We start from the raw sequence: 19,248 nt of genomic DNA, 5'->3' as shown, positions 1-19,248 counted from the left end.
GTAAAATAATTGACAAGTTAATAAATAAGCAATTATAAAATTGCTATTTTATAAAATAGTATTTAAAGCTTTTGTTAATTAAAATTGGTTTGTCTTTTTAGTTTTGATTAAAAAAAAAATACAAACATATTTTTTTTTCTTACAAAAAACTTTTACACATTTTTAAAATCTTCAATTATTTAAATAGAATTGTCGACAAGATAAAAAAAAATAAATGCTACAATTTAGCAATTATTTTTTTTTTAATTCAGACAAACCACAATATCTAATTAAGCATTTAAATGTAATAGTAATAATAATAATAAGAATAATAATAAAAAGAATAATAATAAAAATAATAGTAAAAAAAGAAATAATAAATTAACAATTGTCTAGGATTAAGTGTTACAGATGAATAAAGTAAAGACATGTTCATTAATATATATTTTAAATCCGAATAATTCTGTATTAGATTAACATACAATCTTGAATCGTCACTTTGAATAAATTTGTTTAATTATCTTCAACATTTATTATTGAGTGACGTTTATTTTTTAAATTATTTATTTATTTAGTGTTTTTTTCTTCTATATTCAAAAATTGCCTCATATAACGCGTTAAATAAAACACTTGTCACACTTTTTATTCTGACTTATTTTTTCACTGTTGGTGATTATCAATTCAATTATTTTGTCTACATTCATTCGCTTAAATAACTTTAACTTATTTATTTATTTTTAATTAATTAATTATTCCATATACTATGCATTCAGAATATATATATATTTTTTGTTTCATAATATTAATACATATTGTGGCATATGTTAAAATAATAATAAAAAAAAAGGTCCAAAACTGTCCGCTGTTCACAAAATCCTTTTTAGTAATGGAATAATTTTTTTTTAGAGATCTGATATCAAAAAGATGCATTAAAATGTCTACATATATATTTCATATGTATATATATATATAGTATTTATTTAGTAATATAAATTTTATAATGCCACATTAATTTTAATATCAAACACAACGAGCACTAAATTTAAACTGTGTATGCATACGTGTTTGTGTAATAAGTGTTACTGTTTATTTAAAAAAAAAATATATGGAATAAAGAATGTAATATTGTTATTTTTTATTTTTGTCGGTACTATTATATGATATAGTCGCAGAATGTTATCAGGTCATTATCTTGAAGTATTTCATTTTTAATGTCTGGAACGATGTGAAGAATCAGCACGTTCATCACGACGATCTCGTTCACGTTCACGTTCTCGTTCAGGTTCACGTTCACGTTCACGTTCTGCTGGCCGACGACTTGTCTCACGTTCACGTTCTCGCTCACGATCACGTTCTCTGTATCGATCGTCGTAATACCTAGACAATGTAGATTAGTCAATTATGATTAACTTAAAATTAATTACAATCTAATAACAATTTTCTTTTTTTTTTTTATAAGATAACTAACAAAACTCTTTACATCAATTATTACTTTTGTACGCATTTACATTTACATTTACAATTAATTGTTATTATTATTAAGTACATAAATTGAAAATATAAATAAATTTTCATTACCTAGATGGTTTTGCTGACGAAACGGGTGCTGCTTCAGCTGGTTCTTCTTTAACTCTTGGTCTGGATGATTGACGTGTTGTACTAATAGAAAATTTACAATTTATATTTTATAATTGGGTCAATCATTATTACAATTTACCAATACAACTCTCACACATATTCTCTTATACAAATTTATCATTATATATTAAATAATATACACATGGATATTAGACTGATTCAAAAAATTTTACTATTTTTTATTTTTCAAGAACACACTTTTAAAAATTTCAGTCGAGTAAAAAAAGCCTGTTAAAATTAGAACTCTTAATATCAACATTAAATACTTCCTGATTGCAACTTTCCATTTCCCATGCAAATAATTAGTATACCAAAAAGGTTCATATATAATTTTGTAGAAAATTGAATACTCTACAAAAAAAGTCTCTTATCAATTTTTGATAAATTAAATATTTCAAAAGTTATTCGAGATCAAAGTTGAATTTATAAAATTTGGGCCTTTTTTGTAGACCGTTTTATTTTCAGCAAACTATCTTCAGCGAATTTTTCAAAATTCTTGAATGCCCTTTAGTTATTTGCATTGGAATTAAAATCAACGATAACACGACTTTCGAAACTGATAGATTTTGAATACGAATAACTAAAGAACATTCAAGAATTTCGAAAAGTTTGTGATGGAGAATTTGTTGAAAATGAAACGGCCTCCAAAAAAGGCTCTTTGACATTTTGTAATGTCTGATAATTTCACCAAAAAAGTCGAAAAATTCGAAAAATTCAACTTTGACCTCGAATAATTTTTGAAATATTCAATTTATCAAAAATTGATAAGAAACTTTTTTTTTGCGGAGCATTTAATTCTCTACAAAAAGAAATCAAAAAACCAAAAAGTTTATGAAACTAGAAGGTATTTTCCGTACCATGACCCTTGGGCTAAGAAAAAAATTAAAATTTATCAAAATGGCGGAGTTTTTTTAAAAAAATTTCAAACTTTGCGCGAAAATTTGATGATTTTTGGCCTGCCGAAGTTACATTTTTTTTAGAAACATATATAAAAGAAACCGCAATTCAAATCAAATCGATCGAATGATTTGTCTTCGAGTTATAGATGCAGCAGTTTTCAAAAACAGTCACGAAAAAGAGGCAAACTGAATTTTTCGATCGTAAAGCACTCTCTAATGCTGCGCATTAAGAGTTGTGCAAAATGTATTTTCGAAAACCGATAAGCGGCTGCTCTTCAGATAGCTGTAACTCAAAAAAACTATTCGAGATATGCACTAGAAATTGTAGTATGTTTTTTTTGAAGGTAAAGACTATCGAAACATGCAACAAAAAAGAAATGATTTTCATTTTTCACACTAGTGGCCCCCCTTAAGAGCTCTAATTTTTACAGGCGTTTATTCTACCGAGCTGAAACTTTTGAAAGTGTGCCGTTGAAAAATAAAAAAGTCAAATTTTTTGAATCAGTCTAATGTATATACATATATATATATATATATATATATATATATATATATTTTATTTTTTTTCGCTTCCGATATGTTTTCTTTTTATACTTTTTATACATCAGAAAAAAAAATCTCTGTGAGTTTCAGCTCTTAATTCCTACCCAAACACAAATTTACGCAATTTTTTAATTTTACTATTTAAAAAGAAGATAAATCTAATGACTCATGATTTCTTTACAATTATCTAATTCTCAGTTGCAAGTTGTAATATTGTCATGTTGGAGAATAATTTGTAGGGCATTGATTAATAGGACTGTGTTACTTATGTCAACCGTGAAAGTCATTTCCTCAATAACACTGATTTTGTTTTTTTCAGGGCACTAACTACCAGACGATTAAAGAGTTAGCGACAATTTTGTAGAAAATCAAATCTCATCAAAAAAAGTTTTGCAAGTCAAGACGCTCAAGATGATAGTTTTCGAATTACAGATATTCTATTAATTTTGCATTTTTAATTCGAAAACTATGTATGAACGTCAGCATCTTGACTCGTAAGACTTTTTTTGAAAGGGAGTTCAATTTCCTACGAAATCCCCTACAAGTTATGTCTACTATAGACCTATAAATAGAATTGCTAGATTGGTAAATCAACACTCTACTGATATCAACTTTTTTGAAGGATTCCTCCCATCGTTTTCAGCGATTGTAAAAGAAGTCACTATGTACTAGTTAATTCTGCATAATAATATTCATATGGGCAATATGGCATAATTTTCTTGAGACCGTTTAATAATTTATATTTTTATTGTCTTTAAGTAATTATGATTAATTTTTGATGTATTATGTCGATTGACGTAAATTAAATAAATAAATTAATTAATCACCCTGTAAGGCACTATTCGAAAGAAGGTTAAAAGTCGTCGTAATTGATGGTGGGGATTCGTTTGTGTAAATGTTTCGTGTCTTTGTTCAATCACAAAAGATTTTCGAGGAGCATAGTGTAATATCGTACTATCTAATGTTTATTTTTTTTACAGCAAAAAATACCAAGTCAGACTCCACAAATATCTGAATCCATTGGTAAAAGACCTCCTAGAGCCCAGAAGTGAACCCACACGCCTCAAGCGTATCAAGACCCTGGATCTCCCACAGCGTTTCTAATATTCTATTCGCACTAGAGTATTTTGCCATTGGGTAAAGCTCTAATCTCCACGTTTTACTCTTTCATCCCAATTATTTATTTTCATTACGCAGATTGTAGTTATGCATTTAATGAATACAAAAAAAAATATTGATAACAACAGTTTTTAGTACATGTACCATTATTCATTTCACTATAAACAAGTAAACAATATATCTCGAGTAGCACAGAGACAATTTTAAGATGTCAAAAGATGTTATTTAAAAGGACAACACAAACTTTTTTTTTTGTCTCAAAGCCAAGTTTTTTTTATATAAATGAGACATACAGATGTTGATCCTAGGTTCTATAGAAAATTTGTTCTTTTTCCCACCTTGGAAAAATCATCGCCATTGACAAGTTTTTCAAATGACATTAGATAATTATTTGTAATTTACTTTTTGTTGCCATTTGTGTTAAGTTTTCTAAGCAGGTATTTTTTTTATGACAAATTTCTGATTGTTCTGTCAACATTTTGGTGCCTTATCAATAGGTCAAAAAACAGCCTTAGAACTACTATCTTATAGATGTCATAAAGCTGAGTGTGCTACTTGGGATTTTTTATAGAATTACTAACATTATATGAATTAAAGTAAGAGACCCAGTACTTGATCAGGGAACTAGTACTCGATCACTCATGTATTGGTATATTTATATATCTATATTTACTAAATTTTACTAAATATAGGCAAATAAATACATGGAGGTCTTTTATCTTATCATTACAAACATTAATTGACATGGTACTTATATTATTACTTTAATCAAAACTATTATTTACCACTTTTTCACTAAAAATTTCAAAAAAAACTTTCCTTTAAAATATTAATAACTATTTTATAAGATCTTTAGGTTTCAAATAATGCGGAAATAGTAAGTGCACAAGAGATAAAAAATGCTCCTGTTGAAAGTGCAAATGAGAAGCTCAATTCGTTCTTGCTATTTTTTAATTTGTCTTTAAATACATCTATAAATTACTGGAATACGGAAAATAATATATAAAAAAATTGTACATGGTAAAGTAAGTAACATTTTTAATTGCAAAGATTAGTCTGTTAAGATAATTGTTTGTTAATTATTAATATTTTTACGAAAATTTATTTTTGAGTACATTGTTAACTATACACTAACATACTGTCGGGTAACAAACAAAAGAAAATCAAAGCGGAAGAAAATCGAGAGTCTACTGTACAACTAGCCATTGAATAATTGAAAAAAAAAAATCATTAAATTTACATGTTTCTTCAATGGAAAAATTTCAAAATTGTTTAGATTGATGTTTAGTTGGAATTAAGAGCTGAAACTTTGAGAAATTTTTTTCTGATGTATAGTTAAAAAATTTGTAAGGTAAGAGACCCAGTACCTGATCAGGGAACGAGTACCCGATCACTTATGTATCTGTATATTTGTATTCAGTAAATTTTTCTAAATATAGATATACAAATACATGGAGTGATCGAGTACTAGTTCCCTGATCGAGCATTAAGTCTTTTATCATACCTGAAGTAAAAGAAATAATGTTCATCCAAAACGAAGCACAAAAAAAAAATATATATATATATATATATATATATATATATATATATATATATATATATATATATATATATATATATATATATATATATATATATATATATATATATATATATATATATATATATGTATACGTACACGGACAAAAAAGTGTAGTTGGTACAACAGCAGCTGTAGTTAAGGTTACTACAAGTTGGAGTAAAGAAATAGCAGCTCCAACTTGGAATAACTTCGACCACACGTGTAGTAACGTCAGTACTATTTATGTAGTATTCTTTACTACATACTGAAGTACTCACTACTACAATGTCTTATTACAATATTATAGTTAAAAGAACCACAATATTTTTCCGTGTAAACGTTCAATTACATTTTTTAAATAACTTAAAAGATAAAAAAATAGAAAGAATAAAAATTAAATTCCATCTTTTATTTATGTAAAATAATTTAAAAATATTTTAACAAACCTACATCATCCGCATAAATATCAGCAAACATTTATCTTAATTAACGTTTAAAAAAATACGTTTTTATTATAATTAATTCAGTCACACTAGATTAATAATAATAATTAGTGGTATATTGTATTACAAAATAATTTGACTTGTAAAAAATAATTACAATAGCCACTAACGCATTAAAAAATTCAATAATATCTTAAATGTTTATCTGCATTATCGTTTGCAAATATTTTACATGAATAAATAGTTCCGTAACAAAATATCTACGGGTAAAATATCCATGAATAAAATTTAAACACTACGAAATATCTGCAGACGAAATTACCAACCAAAATACTATTATGTGTGTAAAGTAGGGATCAATTATATATTAAAAAATACATATGTTACATTTCAATCAATGGTTTGTCGCCTACTCAAATATCCGCATTAACACGATCGAAAGGACACAGTGTAAGTTCATTAATTTTCTGTCTCATTGTACAAGAATTAATGGATCACCAATTAGTGTCGATGATATTAGTTCAAAATTTAAAATAAGCAACCTACAAGCTGAAGAAAAGTTGCGGTCTTGACATTTTTCTACAAAGATTAAGTCTAATAGACTCGCCAGACACTTTAAATGTTTGGGTTTGTTAGCCCTAGACCTAGTCTCAGAATATCTCGACTACTCTACACCGTCAAATTAAATAAAAATTACGTAGTTAATAGGTTACTTTATGTAATAGCAAGGCTAGTCAATTGCAATTGTTCGGACATCGACTTTTTTGGCAATACAATTGCCTCATTTGCAGTCAATATCAAGAAGTTACTTCTGTAATATTAATCATCAAATAATATAATTCTTATATGGATTATTATTTTTTATTTTTGATTTATTTATATTTATATATCTTTTTATCATTGTATATCTCGTTACTGTATAGCCGATTGTCGTTAAATAAATAAATAAATATGGATATTTTATCCCCAGATATTTTGTCAGCGAATATTTTGTCCCGAAGATATTTTAGCGCGGCATCGAATAAATAGCCATCAGCAATGACATTATTTTGTCATTTAAAAAATAAATAAAAATATAAACAAACAAATAAAAATAAAAATAATAGAAAAAAAATTTAAAAAAAGACTTACCTTTCCTCTCGGCTGCGTTCACGGTACTCCCGGTCACGTTCACGTTCACGATCTCTCTCGCGACTGCGTGATCTTTCTCGTGGATACGATGCTTCATTGTAATAACGTTCACGATCGCGATCACGATCTCGATCACGTTCACGATCACGGTCACGTTCACGTTCTCTGCTGCGTTCACGGTATTCACGATCACGACTCCTTGATCTTTCACGTCTACGTCTGTGACTTCGTTCTCTGTCACGTGATCTTGAACGTTCTGTAAAAAAAAAAAAAAAATTAAAGTAAATATTATGTAATTTTTTTTTTTTTATAAATAACAATAAATTATATGATATTTATGAAAACTTACCGCGACGTGCAGATCCATAACTCTTGGTTTCAACACCTCGTAAAGTATCTTGCAGTGAGCTGATAAGAATTTTACATCGATCATCACCAGCGACTTTAGACTGTTTGATAAGTGATATTGCAGTGACAAGTGTTTCGATAGCACTAGCATATTCTCCAGCAGCGGCATCAGAGACAGCGCGTGCTATTGCTGATGATGATACAGTCCGATTACGATCCATGATGACTTCAAACTCTTGTTCTCTTATTTGAGGCTGGTCTTCTGGACGATGATCAGCTCCCGGTGTTCCGTATGGTGCCTGTAAATATAAATCATAGATTATCAATGATCATACTAATATTTATCTAACACGTGTGTGATTAAAAAATATATTTACCTGAGCAGGAGGTGGACCATAGCCATGAGGAGGTGGATGAGGACCATGTGGCTGTGAATGCGGAGGACCATGAGGACCATGAGGAGGCGCATGCGGTGGTCCGTGAGGTGGTGGGCCTCCAGCGTGTTGTCCTGGATGCTGATGCGGTGGACCTTGTGAGAAAAATGCAGGATTGACGTGAGGTGCTGGTCCCCCGGGTGGTGGACCTTGCGGCGGGCCACCGTGACCTGGAGGCGCACCTCCCGGGCCTGGTAACATACCACCCATTCCACCGGGTGGTGGTCCGCGTTGTGGTGGTCCTTGAGGTTGTGGGCCTTGCATATGTTGGTGTTGAGGAAATCCTGGCGGTCCTTGTGGTCCATGATGCATTCCTTATAATTATTATTATGTAACCTTCTTTTTTTTATTTTTTTAATTAAATTGTTTTATACGTACCAGGTGGTCTATTCCATTCTGGACGAGGTGGAGCACCTCGTGGATCACCTGGTGGGCCACCCGGGTGTCCTGGGGGTCGAGGTGGTCCTTGACCTGGTGGTCCAGGTGGGCCTCCATGGAATTGCTTAAAGAAAATTTATATTTTGATTAATTTTTTGTAATCAGATGGGGATAACCGGTCATTTTTAAGATTAAACTTACCATTCCAGGTGGTCTATGTTGACCAGGACCGGGTCCAGGTGGTCCTTGCGGAGGTCCATTAGGCCGTGGTGGGCCAGGCGGTCCATTAGGCCTCGGACCATTCCAATGTCCCTGTTGATAACCTGGTGGAGGTGGTCCTTGATTAGGATGCCCAGGCATACCGTGATGTGGTCCTGGACCACCCATTGGTGGGCCATGCATACGCGGAGGACCTTGTTGTCCCGGTCCTCCCGGACCTGGTGGGCCCATACCAGGTGGCGGCATTCGCTGCGGCCTTGGTCCTTGCGGTGGACCCATCATCATTCTAGGGCCATGATTTTGCTGTGCATGTTGTGAATGCTGTGGATGCTGCGGGTGCTGCTGATGAGGCGGCATTGGAGCTTGATGCTGATGTGGATTATGTGGACGCTGACTTTGATTTTGCTGTGGAGCTGGGGCCGGCCTTGTTTTGCATTGTGACTCAAACTATTTAAAATACAGAATTATAAATAACATTCCCAATTATCAATTGATATTTATAATAAAAAAATTAACAAATACCTGATTTAAAGCTTGTTTAGTAGGATATGTGACCATCGGATTTTGTCCATGTAATTCTTTCTTAGGAAGTCGTTCCATACAAATTCTCATACTCTGCTCAGAGCCCAATGATATAACACAAAACCCTTTAGATTGTCCATTGGCACGATTTTCGAAAAATTTAACTTCTACAAAATCAGATACTCCAATACTTTGTACACAATCAGTAATATCTTGATCACTTGTCCACTGTAATTAAAATCAGATTCTCATCACAATAAATTCTCTAGAGAAACTCTAGAGAAAAAAGTAATTAACTTTTTTAAAATAAATTAAACATACCCAAGTTAAATTACCAACGTAAAGTTGGTGTCGTCGTCCAATTTGATTAGGCTGAATATTATTTCCCAATTGATGGTATGGTGCATTACCATTTGTCTCTTCATTAGATATATTTGATGCATCAGCATCACCACCACCACCACTGGTGCTATTGCTACCAGATACACCACCATTTCCGCCCGATGGTGCGGCTATTACGTCGTCATACAAATCAACACCATCTCCAGCGAATTCATCCTGCAAATAATAATCATCATCAATTAATTTCTATACCAATAAACAAATCACCGTTAATGACAGTTCAACTATTTAATAATAAAACTAATAAACAAAATACAAATTATCAACAATTGTTTTAAATGAATAATACGCGAAATAAAAATGAGTATGAATATAGCAGACGTCAGATAAATTTAAAATTATAAATAAATCAGTGGCCACACAGAAATGATTTCAAAATTCCGATATTTCCCAGTTTTCCAATAGTTGTTCACATTTTTCACTGATTTTGAAATTTTATTCGTATCATTTAAACATTCAAAAATTCAAATTTGATAATTAAATCATGCAAGAAACGATAAAAAATGGCAATAAAATAAATTAATATTGCCTACTTTTGATTATTCGATGTTGAAAATGTGCAAGTTAAAATATTTAATAAGAAATTTTATAATTCAAATAAATTCAAAATACACTGGTTACAAAAATTGAGGGATACTAAAAAAATGTTAAATTTTTTAGTAATTTTCAACGGTTGGTAACTCAAAGGAAAATGGTCGTACAACAAAAACAAAAAGGCAAACTGTAGCTTCAAGTGTTTAATTTTCTGATCTGGTCTTTAAATTTTTTTATTGTGCACGGTTCCACAGCAATAATAAATCAATCATAATTGTCGAAAAAAATTTATTGAAGCTCGAAGACCATTTTTAAAACGAGCAAAAATTTCTTTTGCGATAGTTTTCTTAGGATTACTCCGGAACCGCACATAATAAAAAAATTGAAAGACTAGATCAGAAAACTAAACACTTTAAGCTGCAATTTGCCTTTTTTGTTTTTGTCGTAGGACCAGTTTCCTTCAAGTTACAACCTGTTGAAAATCACTTGAAAATTTGAAATTTTTTTAAAAATCCCTTAATTTTTATAACTAACGTATGATTGAAAATTTTTTAATACTTTATAATACCAGATACTTTTCGAAATTTCCCGACATTTTTATGATATTTCCCGGTTGTATTAAATTCCCTAATAATTCCTGACATTCCCGGTTCGTGGCCACCCTGTAAATGGAGTAAGCAATTAATAAAATTGAATCTTAAAAAAATGCACATTTAAAAACTTTAAAAATTAAAAAGTGCATTTTTTATAAAAATTATTTTATTAATTATTTACTCTATTTATTTATAATTTTAAATTTTTCTGATATCTGCAATATTCACACTCATAAATAAAAATAAAAAACGGTCATACCAATAAACAATTACACTGTTATCACGACAATGATATTCAGTGATATTGTCAATGATAGAACATAGAACCGACATTTGCTCCAGTCAGAGCACCATTTTGCTTTTTTTTTTTTTTTTTTTTTTTTGTAATTTTACAACTCGCACTCTAATTACCAAAAAATAAAATTAAAATTAAAAGTTATGCTGAAGAATAAAACATGATAATTATTTAATTAATTGTACAATTAAATTGTAACATAAATAATAAATTTAACCGGTGAAAAAAAAAAAAATAATAATAAAATAATGAATGCGGTAAGTGCCGCTTGTAAAACCGATCGTTATCATCGCACCTAGATGACGCCTATATTAAACTGTATATTAAAATGTTTCTACACAATTACAAAAAAAAAAAGAAAATGAAAAAACGTAAAAAATAATTATTAAGTCAGCAGAGTACAAGATAAATTTAAAATTTGATTTAATTACCTGGGCAAAATCTTGCTCAAGATCATCGGCATACAAATCAATGTCACCATCCGCCATTTTACGCACACCGACGCTTACTGGGCTTCGATCATCATCTTCGACGTAAGCGCCAGAGGCCAGAGCATGTGTCGTTCAGCAGCAGCACAACCTTCGTAAAAATACACCGTCGCCATATTTTTTATAATTTATGGACGCGTTCCGCATTTATTTAAATGGCGGGAGTTTAGCTCATTTTAAAAATTAAACTACAGTTTTTAATTTTTAGACAGTAGAGTTATTGTAACTAAAGTTTTAGATCAAGAAAAATAATATTTAAGTTTGTAAAAGTTGATTCAATAATTGGCGGTAATTATTTTGAACATTTTATATAATGGAATATAAGAAAGATAGAAAAATACGATAAAAAATAAAGTAGAGCGCATGCGCAGATTTAGAAAAAGAAAGGGAAATTTAATAAAGCTGCTGGTAGAGCTAGAAATTAAACTCAACCACAAGTTGCATCATCAATTCCAGTTTATCAACAAAATTTTATGGCGGAAGCGTCGAATTCCCACTTCGTTTCGCTTTTCTCGTTATTCTGAATGTTCACAAATTAATTTTTAAAATAATAATGAGTGTAAAGGTAGCAGACATACGAAAATTTTTTAATTATATATAAAAAAAAATTAAATAATTAAAGAAATAAAATTTTTAAAAATGCATGTATATTTTAAATTATTTAAACATACATTTTTTTTATTTTTATTTTATAACCATCTTAATTTATTATTTCAATAAAATTTTAAAAGTTGCCAGATGTCCGCTAACTTTACTATTATTAAAATGAGTGTGAATGTATTTGCAGACATCAGACAAATTTAAAATTATTAATAAATAGAATGAATAATGAATAAAATAAAATTTTTAAAAAATGCGCATTAAAAAAATTTTGAAATTATTGTGCATTTACTCGATTTATTTAGAGTTTTGAATCTGTTTCATGTCTGCTACATTCACACTCGTTCATAAAATAATAATGAGTGTGAATGTAGCAGACATAAAAAAATTTATAAATTTAAAATAAATAAATTAAAATAATGAAATTTAACAAATGTGCGTACTGACTTTTCAATTTTCTGAATACGCATTTTTTAATTTTTATTTTACGGACATTTTATTTATTTATTCCAAAATTTAAAAAATTCCTACCTGTCAGTTACATTCATACTCATAAATATGATTCTGAATTTGGCCGACGTCTGATAATTTTTGGATTTGTTTCAAAACGATAATTATTAAAAAAAAAATATTTCAAATAATTGTACTTATAGTTGTTTTAATTTTCAACATGTGCATATTTTTAGGTTTTTTTTTTTCTAATTAATTAATTAATTGAAAAAAAATCGGAAATTGTTAATTGTCTGCTAACTTCAGAATCATAAAATAATTAAATAAATAAGTATAGGAAAGTAAAATTAATTATTTAATAAATTTGGTATCAACAAAGTTCAGTTTAACATTTTCATCTTTACTTAATTTTTTATTCATTTCATTGCTTAAGATAAATAAATAACAATTAAATAATATTGAAAATAAACATTTAATTAAACTAATTTGATTATTTCTAGTGAAACCAATGGAAAAAAAGTTGATCAATGACTTGTGTCAATGAAAAAGTTTTTGTTTTAATTTTCGACTTTTCATAGTTTTAGATGTTTTTATGCATTAGCTAGTTCAATGTCTTACGTTTCATAAATAATTAGATTATATATAAATTTTGTGCTCAAAGATGTTGATATGATTTTTGAAATTATTGAAAAAAATTTGAAACATGAGTATATTAGAGACGAAACACTGAATTTTGTCGTATCAATGTAACACAACCCTTTGGTAAACCCTCATAATTTGATAAGTTTTTTGTATCTTTGATTATAGTTGAGATATTTAAAAAACGAAATATATTTAACGAAATAAAAAAAAATTCGACTATGTGTAGAATTTTGTTTTCAATCCCATGATTATACAATTACCGAAATCAATTAATTTGTGTATTAATGACAAAATTTGTCGTATTAAATTTCAATGATAATAAAAACAAACAAAATATCTGATAGGAAATTGGTAAAATTTTAACAAACAATTAAATTCAAATCATGTTTAATAAATGTGGCAGTAATACTTGAGCAGTCACGTAGTGACTGTAGGTCGCTTGTTAGTATTATAATTATAATTATTGTTATTTACTTACCCCCAAGAAAGACAGGGAAAATAATGTCACTATAATCATACTCATATAACTTTTAAATATTTTTGGTAGTATTTGTTGCATTTTAATTCAATGTCTTTAACTTCAAGTTGGAAAAAATGATTTCAGACGTTGATGACTGGCAGTGCCGATCTAAAAGATCTACGCATTAGCCTGTAATTATAAGGCAAACTATGAGACATTAGATCAAACTAGCAGTCGCGAGGCAAAACTTTTTGGAACCCCTGGATTTAACAAAGGACCGAGAACAAGTTTCCAGATAAATAATTCTTCCTGTGACTTCAATATATCCATAGATTCTCCGTGGATTCAAAATTTTGTTTAATTAAAAAAATTTTGTGCATTAAATTATGTTACTATTCGAAAAAAACGTTATGTACGAGGCGTTTTAAGTTTTTTTAACGACGATGTATCAGCCGCAGTGCACACAATTTATAAATTTTAAATAAATAAATAAATTAATTACAATAATGAAATTTAAAAAAAAAAAAGCGCGAAATAATTTTTCAAATATCTAATCACGCATTGTTTAATTTTCATTCTACTTACATTTTATTTATTTATTCAAAAACTTACAATTGTCAGCTACACTCACGCTCATTTTAAATCTTCCCTCCATTTAAATCTGTCGCTAAAGTAGATTGTGATAAAAAAAAAAAAGTTACCAACGCCATCACAGTATTCTGTGAAAACTATAGTAACAAAAACAAAAATTTTTTTGATAATAATCTAAAACGTCAGACATTTAATATTTTGACATAAAATATTTTTACACTCAAATCGGGGTTAGTTAAAATGTTAATAATATTAAATTTAGCAGATTTAATATCTAGATAACATTTATAAATAATTAAATATTTAAAAAGTGATGATGAATAAACATAAATATATTTATTGAGTGGATTATTTAATTGTCATTGAGGCTAGATTATACTTGAGTACTTAAATTATTAATCATCAGTATCATCATTGTCAATCTTACAAAAGAACAAAAAGTTATTATACTGTTTAACAATGGCTTGTTCATTGTTAAATCAAAAAAACATTCAAATTAAAATACCCGGGTCCGAAACCATAGACAATGTTACATTTTATACAATTAATGTCAGTATTGGTGACGTTAATTGGACATTAAAACACAGGTACAGTGAATTTGTCGTTCTCCATGAGATATTGGTGTCTGAACACTGTGTTGAAAAAGATATTCTGCCGCCAAAAAAAATAATAGGACGTAAAAATGAAGCGTTTATTGATAAACGTCGACAAGCACTGGAAAATTACTTGAATACTATTTATAATTACTTGAAAAAAACTATGCCGCGTGAATTTGTTGTCTTCTTGGATCTTCATGTCTATGACATTTTTTTTTTATTACAAAATATGGCATTGAAATTTTTTAATGAAGGTCCTAATATTTTACAATTAAAATCATATACATTTTCACCTCTGCAGGTAATTATTTTTTTTTTTTTAACTAATTATTTATTTGAATATTCTTTATATTTATTAAACACAATAATTAAATAATTGATTTATAAAGATCCTGAAGTTAGCAGACAATTAATAATTTTTAAACTTTTTTTTCACCAATTTAATTAAAAAAAAAATATATATATATATGCTTACGTAGATAATTAAAAAAACTATGAGTGCAATTTTTTGAAATATATATTTTTTTAATTAATCGTTTTTAAAAAAAATACAAAATTATTAGACGTCAGCTAATTTCAGTATCATGATTATGACAATAAACTTAGCAGACATTTGAGATTTAAATAAATTTTTTTAACAGATAGATAATAATAAAAAATAATATTTCTAAAAATGCACTTGCAGAAAATTTCATAAACTATAAGTGCAATTTTTCAAAATATCTTTTTCAATATTTATTTTTTTGTTAAAAAAATCAAAATATTGTTAAATGTCTGCTAACTTAATTGTCATATCATGATTTAAATGCAAAATAATTAAATTCCAGGTTTAATATCTTTATTTCAAAATAAGATTTTTGGAGCAGTAATTTTTTACAAAATAATTTTGACATTTTGTTGATTTGTTTTATAGATTACAACTTAGTAAATGGTAATTTAACACTTAATGGTCACATGGGATCCACTAACTGACCCCAGGCAATTTTCAATTCAAAATTTCTATATCTAATTTTTCGAATTATTAATTCGATGTTCTAATTAGCAAATTGTCTAACTTAATATCTTTCAGTAGGTGATTTTGTGCAATTTTCAGATAGTAATGATCAGAAAAAATATTATTTGAGTAACCTAGACAAAAATGTTATATATATACTAGATATGGAATTGATTTTTAGACGGAAAAAATTTGTAAATTACTTTTTTCGCATAAATGGAGGATTTTCTGAAATGGAGTTAAACAATTTACTATTTAGAAAATTGAATTTCAAATATCTGAATAACTATTAAATTTTTAAAAAAAGTACAAGGTACCTTTTTTGTAGAGAAATAAAAGTTTTAAAAAAAAAATCTCTTGCAATTTTTCGGTTAACTCAATATTTACAACGATATTTTCAAAAAACCAATAACTTTTTTCTTGGCAATTGTAATTTCCGATAGAAAATTTGGAATTTGAATTATTAAAATAAGTATACGTTTTAAAAAGTTAAACTTTTTTTATTGGTCCGATATCAAAGTCAATTTATTCCCTAATAATTTACCATAAAATTTAGTTTAAAATATTAAAAATTATGAAAGATATTTATTTCTATGCAAAAAGCCGCTTATTTTGTTTTTTTTCTTTTGCCATCACAATTTTTTAAATTCAAAACTAAAATTTAAAATAAAAATCGATCCTAGCTTTTCGAAAAATATTATTTCCATGAAATTTTAAATAGAAATTAGATTACTTTCATTTCTACAGTAGATTAAAGCCGTTGGGACCTTATAGAACTTTTTTGACCCTTACGATTCATGCCGGAAGTGTGACCGTTGAGAGTTAAACTTTTGAATGCATTTAATAAATATTTTCTTACAAAAACTGTAGCAAACATTCCAACATCATAGCATCTTAACTCGTAGCATCGTAAAACAAATTTTGAAATTTTTAAGCCCGACGTCAATTTAATGAAAAAAAAATAAATAAACAAATAACTAGTTAAATTGGCTAATAATTATTTTTAATAATTTCAGTTGTATGCAATAAGCGAAAGATTAAAACAACCATGTCCTGCATCAGAAGTTGCCGACAAAAAGTACGATTTCAGTCATGTGCTTGATGTTAACTCACATTTAAAAACTTTGACAATACAAGGCAGCAATGAATTATACGGAACCAGTAATATAAACTTATCAACTTTACCAATAGAACTGTCAACATTCAAAAATATAGAAACATTGACAATAAATAATTATCCAGTTAATAAAATATATATGATGGGTAATTTGCGTGACACTGTTCGTGAATTGCAAGTGCACAATACGCAGTTGAAAAATATTGTTGATCTAGTAATGTGCGAAGAGTTGCATCGTTGTATTGAAAATGCAAATGATTCTCATGTTTGGTTAAAAGTGAGTCAATTAGATTTGAGTGATAATAGTATTGAAGTTATCGACGAGTCAATAAAATTGATGCCGCATATTGAATCTCTTATATTAAATAATAATTGTCTTACGGAATTATCAAATATAACATTATTACCTCGTTTATCGCAATTACACGTAGCGTCAAATAATTTTACAAAATTACCAGATAATTTGCACACAAAACTTGGTAATATTGTTTATATGGATTTATCACAAAATAAATTGACTTCGTTGGCATCGTTCGGCAAATTATATTCATTAGAATGGTTAGATGTTAGTTGTAATTGTATCGAAAATATTGATGAAGTTAAATATATCGGTCATTTACCATGCATTGAAAATTTACGCCTCACTGGTAATCCAGTATCAACAATAATTGATTATCGTGTTAAAGTACTGGAACCATTTGGTAAACGTGCTGCTGATATTTGTCTTGATAATGAACGTCCTAATCAAAAAGAACTCGATACTGTTGCTGTTTTACAGGCACTTAGAATAGCCAGAGAGGGTAAATCTATGACGTTCAATAATACTGATTCGGCACTTTTTTCTGCTGAAATTCCTATTGCTTAAAACTATAATTACTATTATTATTATTACTATTATTTAAGGGTATTCTTAGACAGTGCCCACTTTTTGAAAATTTTCAATGACAACTGTCAGTAGCGTATTCAAATTTTATAAATTAACTAAAAAAAAAAATATAAAAGCATTAAATGAAAGAAGGATAGCGTAGTTGCAATTTTGTTGATATAGGCTTAAAAAGAAATTACAGTTGAATCAATTGGGAGTTGATCGAAATTTGGGAAATAAATTTCAGTAAAATCTTTATGTCAATTTTATAATTTTAATTTTCAAATTTTGTAGGCTAAAATTTATTGAACAAATTTCGTTTAACTCCTAATTGATAACGACTGTAAATAAATTTTTAAAAATTCTATATCTAGGTGAAGTTGCAACTGCGTTGTCCTTTTATCAATTAAGTTTTTAATTTTTTAAATTAATTAGTAAAATTTTAATACCGTTATGACAGAGTTATTGCATATTTTTAAAAAGTGAGGATTACTGTCTGAAAATGGCTTTAATTGAAAAAGGACAACGTAGTTTCAATTTCGCAAAGATTTAGATTTGAAAAAAAAATTGATTAAGTTATCAATTAGGGGTCAAATAAAATTTGGTATTTAATTTTTAGTCTACAAAATTAAAAAATTCAAAATTATGATATTGTTATTGATATTTTGCTAAGATTTATTTAACTTTTAATTGGTAAGAACTGTAAGTAATTTTTTTTTTTTAATAATTGATAAAATTTCAATACAGTTCTGACAGTTGTAAGTCATTGAATATTTTTTAAAATTGGAGGAGGGGATATCATCTGAGAATTCCCGAAAAAAATATATTTTTTTAGTATATATTATATATGATTTTTATACGATATAGTTACCAAAAATATATTTAATAAGAATTTTTTTTTTTTTATATTTTCCGAGTGATCATCTTATATCATTTAATAAATAATTAATTATTGTGCATATTCTTGTAGAAATTTTTATTTTTCATAAGAATATGTATATATTTTGATATTTTTTAAAAGAACAAAAAAAAATATTTTATGACAGTAAAAATGAATTTTGAATGTGATCCTGAAATTTAATTTTTATATAATAATCTTACGATACACTTTTCTCTAAAGCTACTACGGATCACTAAACTTTTTTTTTTTTAATTCTAGATCAAAAAAATAACATATATTTAAAAAAATTTTCAATTTTTTTTGTCATAAAAAACCATAAAAGTTAATTATCTTTGATAAATATTTTGAACACTAAAAGTGTAGCTGTTAATCATGATTATTAGTGCGATAAATTTTAAATCCAAACCTTGAAATATTTTTTATTGATTTCAATTTTTGCAAATTTATCAGTTTCTTTAATTTCATTAAAGATCAAAAACAAATTACTAATTAATTTATATCTAGTA

The 19,248-nt window shown here is 27.9% G+C and overlaps 2 protein-coding genes across 4 annotated transcripts; one reads left to right on the top strand and one right to left on the bottom strand.

The window, feature by feature from the left end:
- Positions 1–400: 400 nt before the first annotated feature.
- Positions 401–11,604, bottom strand: LOC103570499 (cleavage and polyadenylation specificity factor subunit 6). 3 transcript variants are annotated; one of them, XM_014444853.2, is made up of 10 exons: positions 11,470–11,604; positions 9,536–9,772; positions 9,215–9,442; positions 8,675–9,139; positions 8,474–8,597; positions 8,039–8,409; positions 7,663–7,960; positions 7,314–7,569; positions 1,558–1,638; positions 401–1,335 (listed from the first exon to the last, which is right to left on the bottom strand). In XM_014444853.2, exons 1-10 carry the CDS (start codon positions 11,524–11,526, stop codon positions 1,188–1,190), a joined length of 2,265 nt encoding a protein of 754 aa, XP_014300339.1. In that variant the 5' UTR covers positions 11,527–11,604; the 3' UTR covers positions 401–1,187. The 3 variants fall into 3 exon arrangements, with proteins under 3 accessions (XP_014300339.1, XP_008546489.1, XP_008546490.1); XM_008548267.3 differs by having other exon boundaries at positions 401–1,356; positions 11,470–11,603; XM_008548268.3 differs by having other exon boundaries at positions 401–1,356; positions 8,039–8,388; positions 11,470–11,603.
- Positions 11,605–14,436: 2,832 nt separating this feature from the next.
- Positions 14,437–19,119, top strand: LOC103570498 (nischarin). Its single transcript, XM_008548266.3, has 2 exons — positions 14,437–15,166; positions 16,876–19,119. The coding sequence occupies exons 1-2, from the start codon at positions 14,729–14,731 to the stop codon at positions 17,839–17,841; spliced, it is 1,404 nt and encodes a 467-aa protein (XP_008546488.1). The 5' UTR covers positions 14,437–14,728; the 3' UTR covers positions 17,842–19,119.
- The last annotated feature ends 129 nt before the right edge of the window (positions 19,120–19,248 follow it).

This window comes from Microplitis demolitor, chromosome 10, assembly GCF_026212275.2.
Source record: "Microplitis demolitor isolate Queensland-Clemson2020A chromosome 10, iyMicDemo2.1a, whole genome shotgun sequence".
Lineage (NCBI taxonomy): Eukaryota > Metazoa > Arthropoda > Insecta > Hymenoptera > Braconidae > Microplitis > Microplitis demolitor.
The sequence above is the reverse complement of the archived record's forward strand: the minus strand, read 5'-3'. Positions and strand labels throughout refer to the sequence as shown.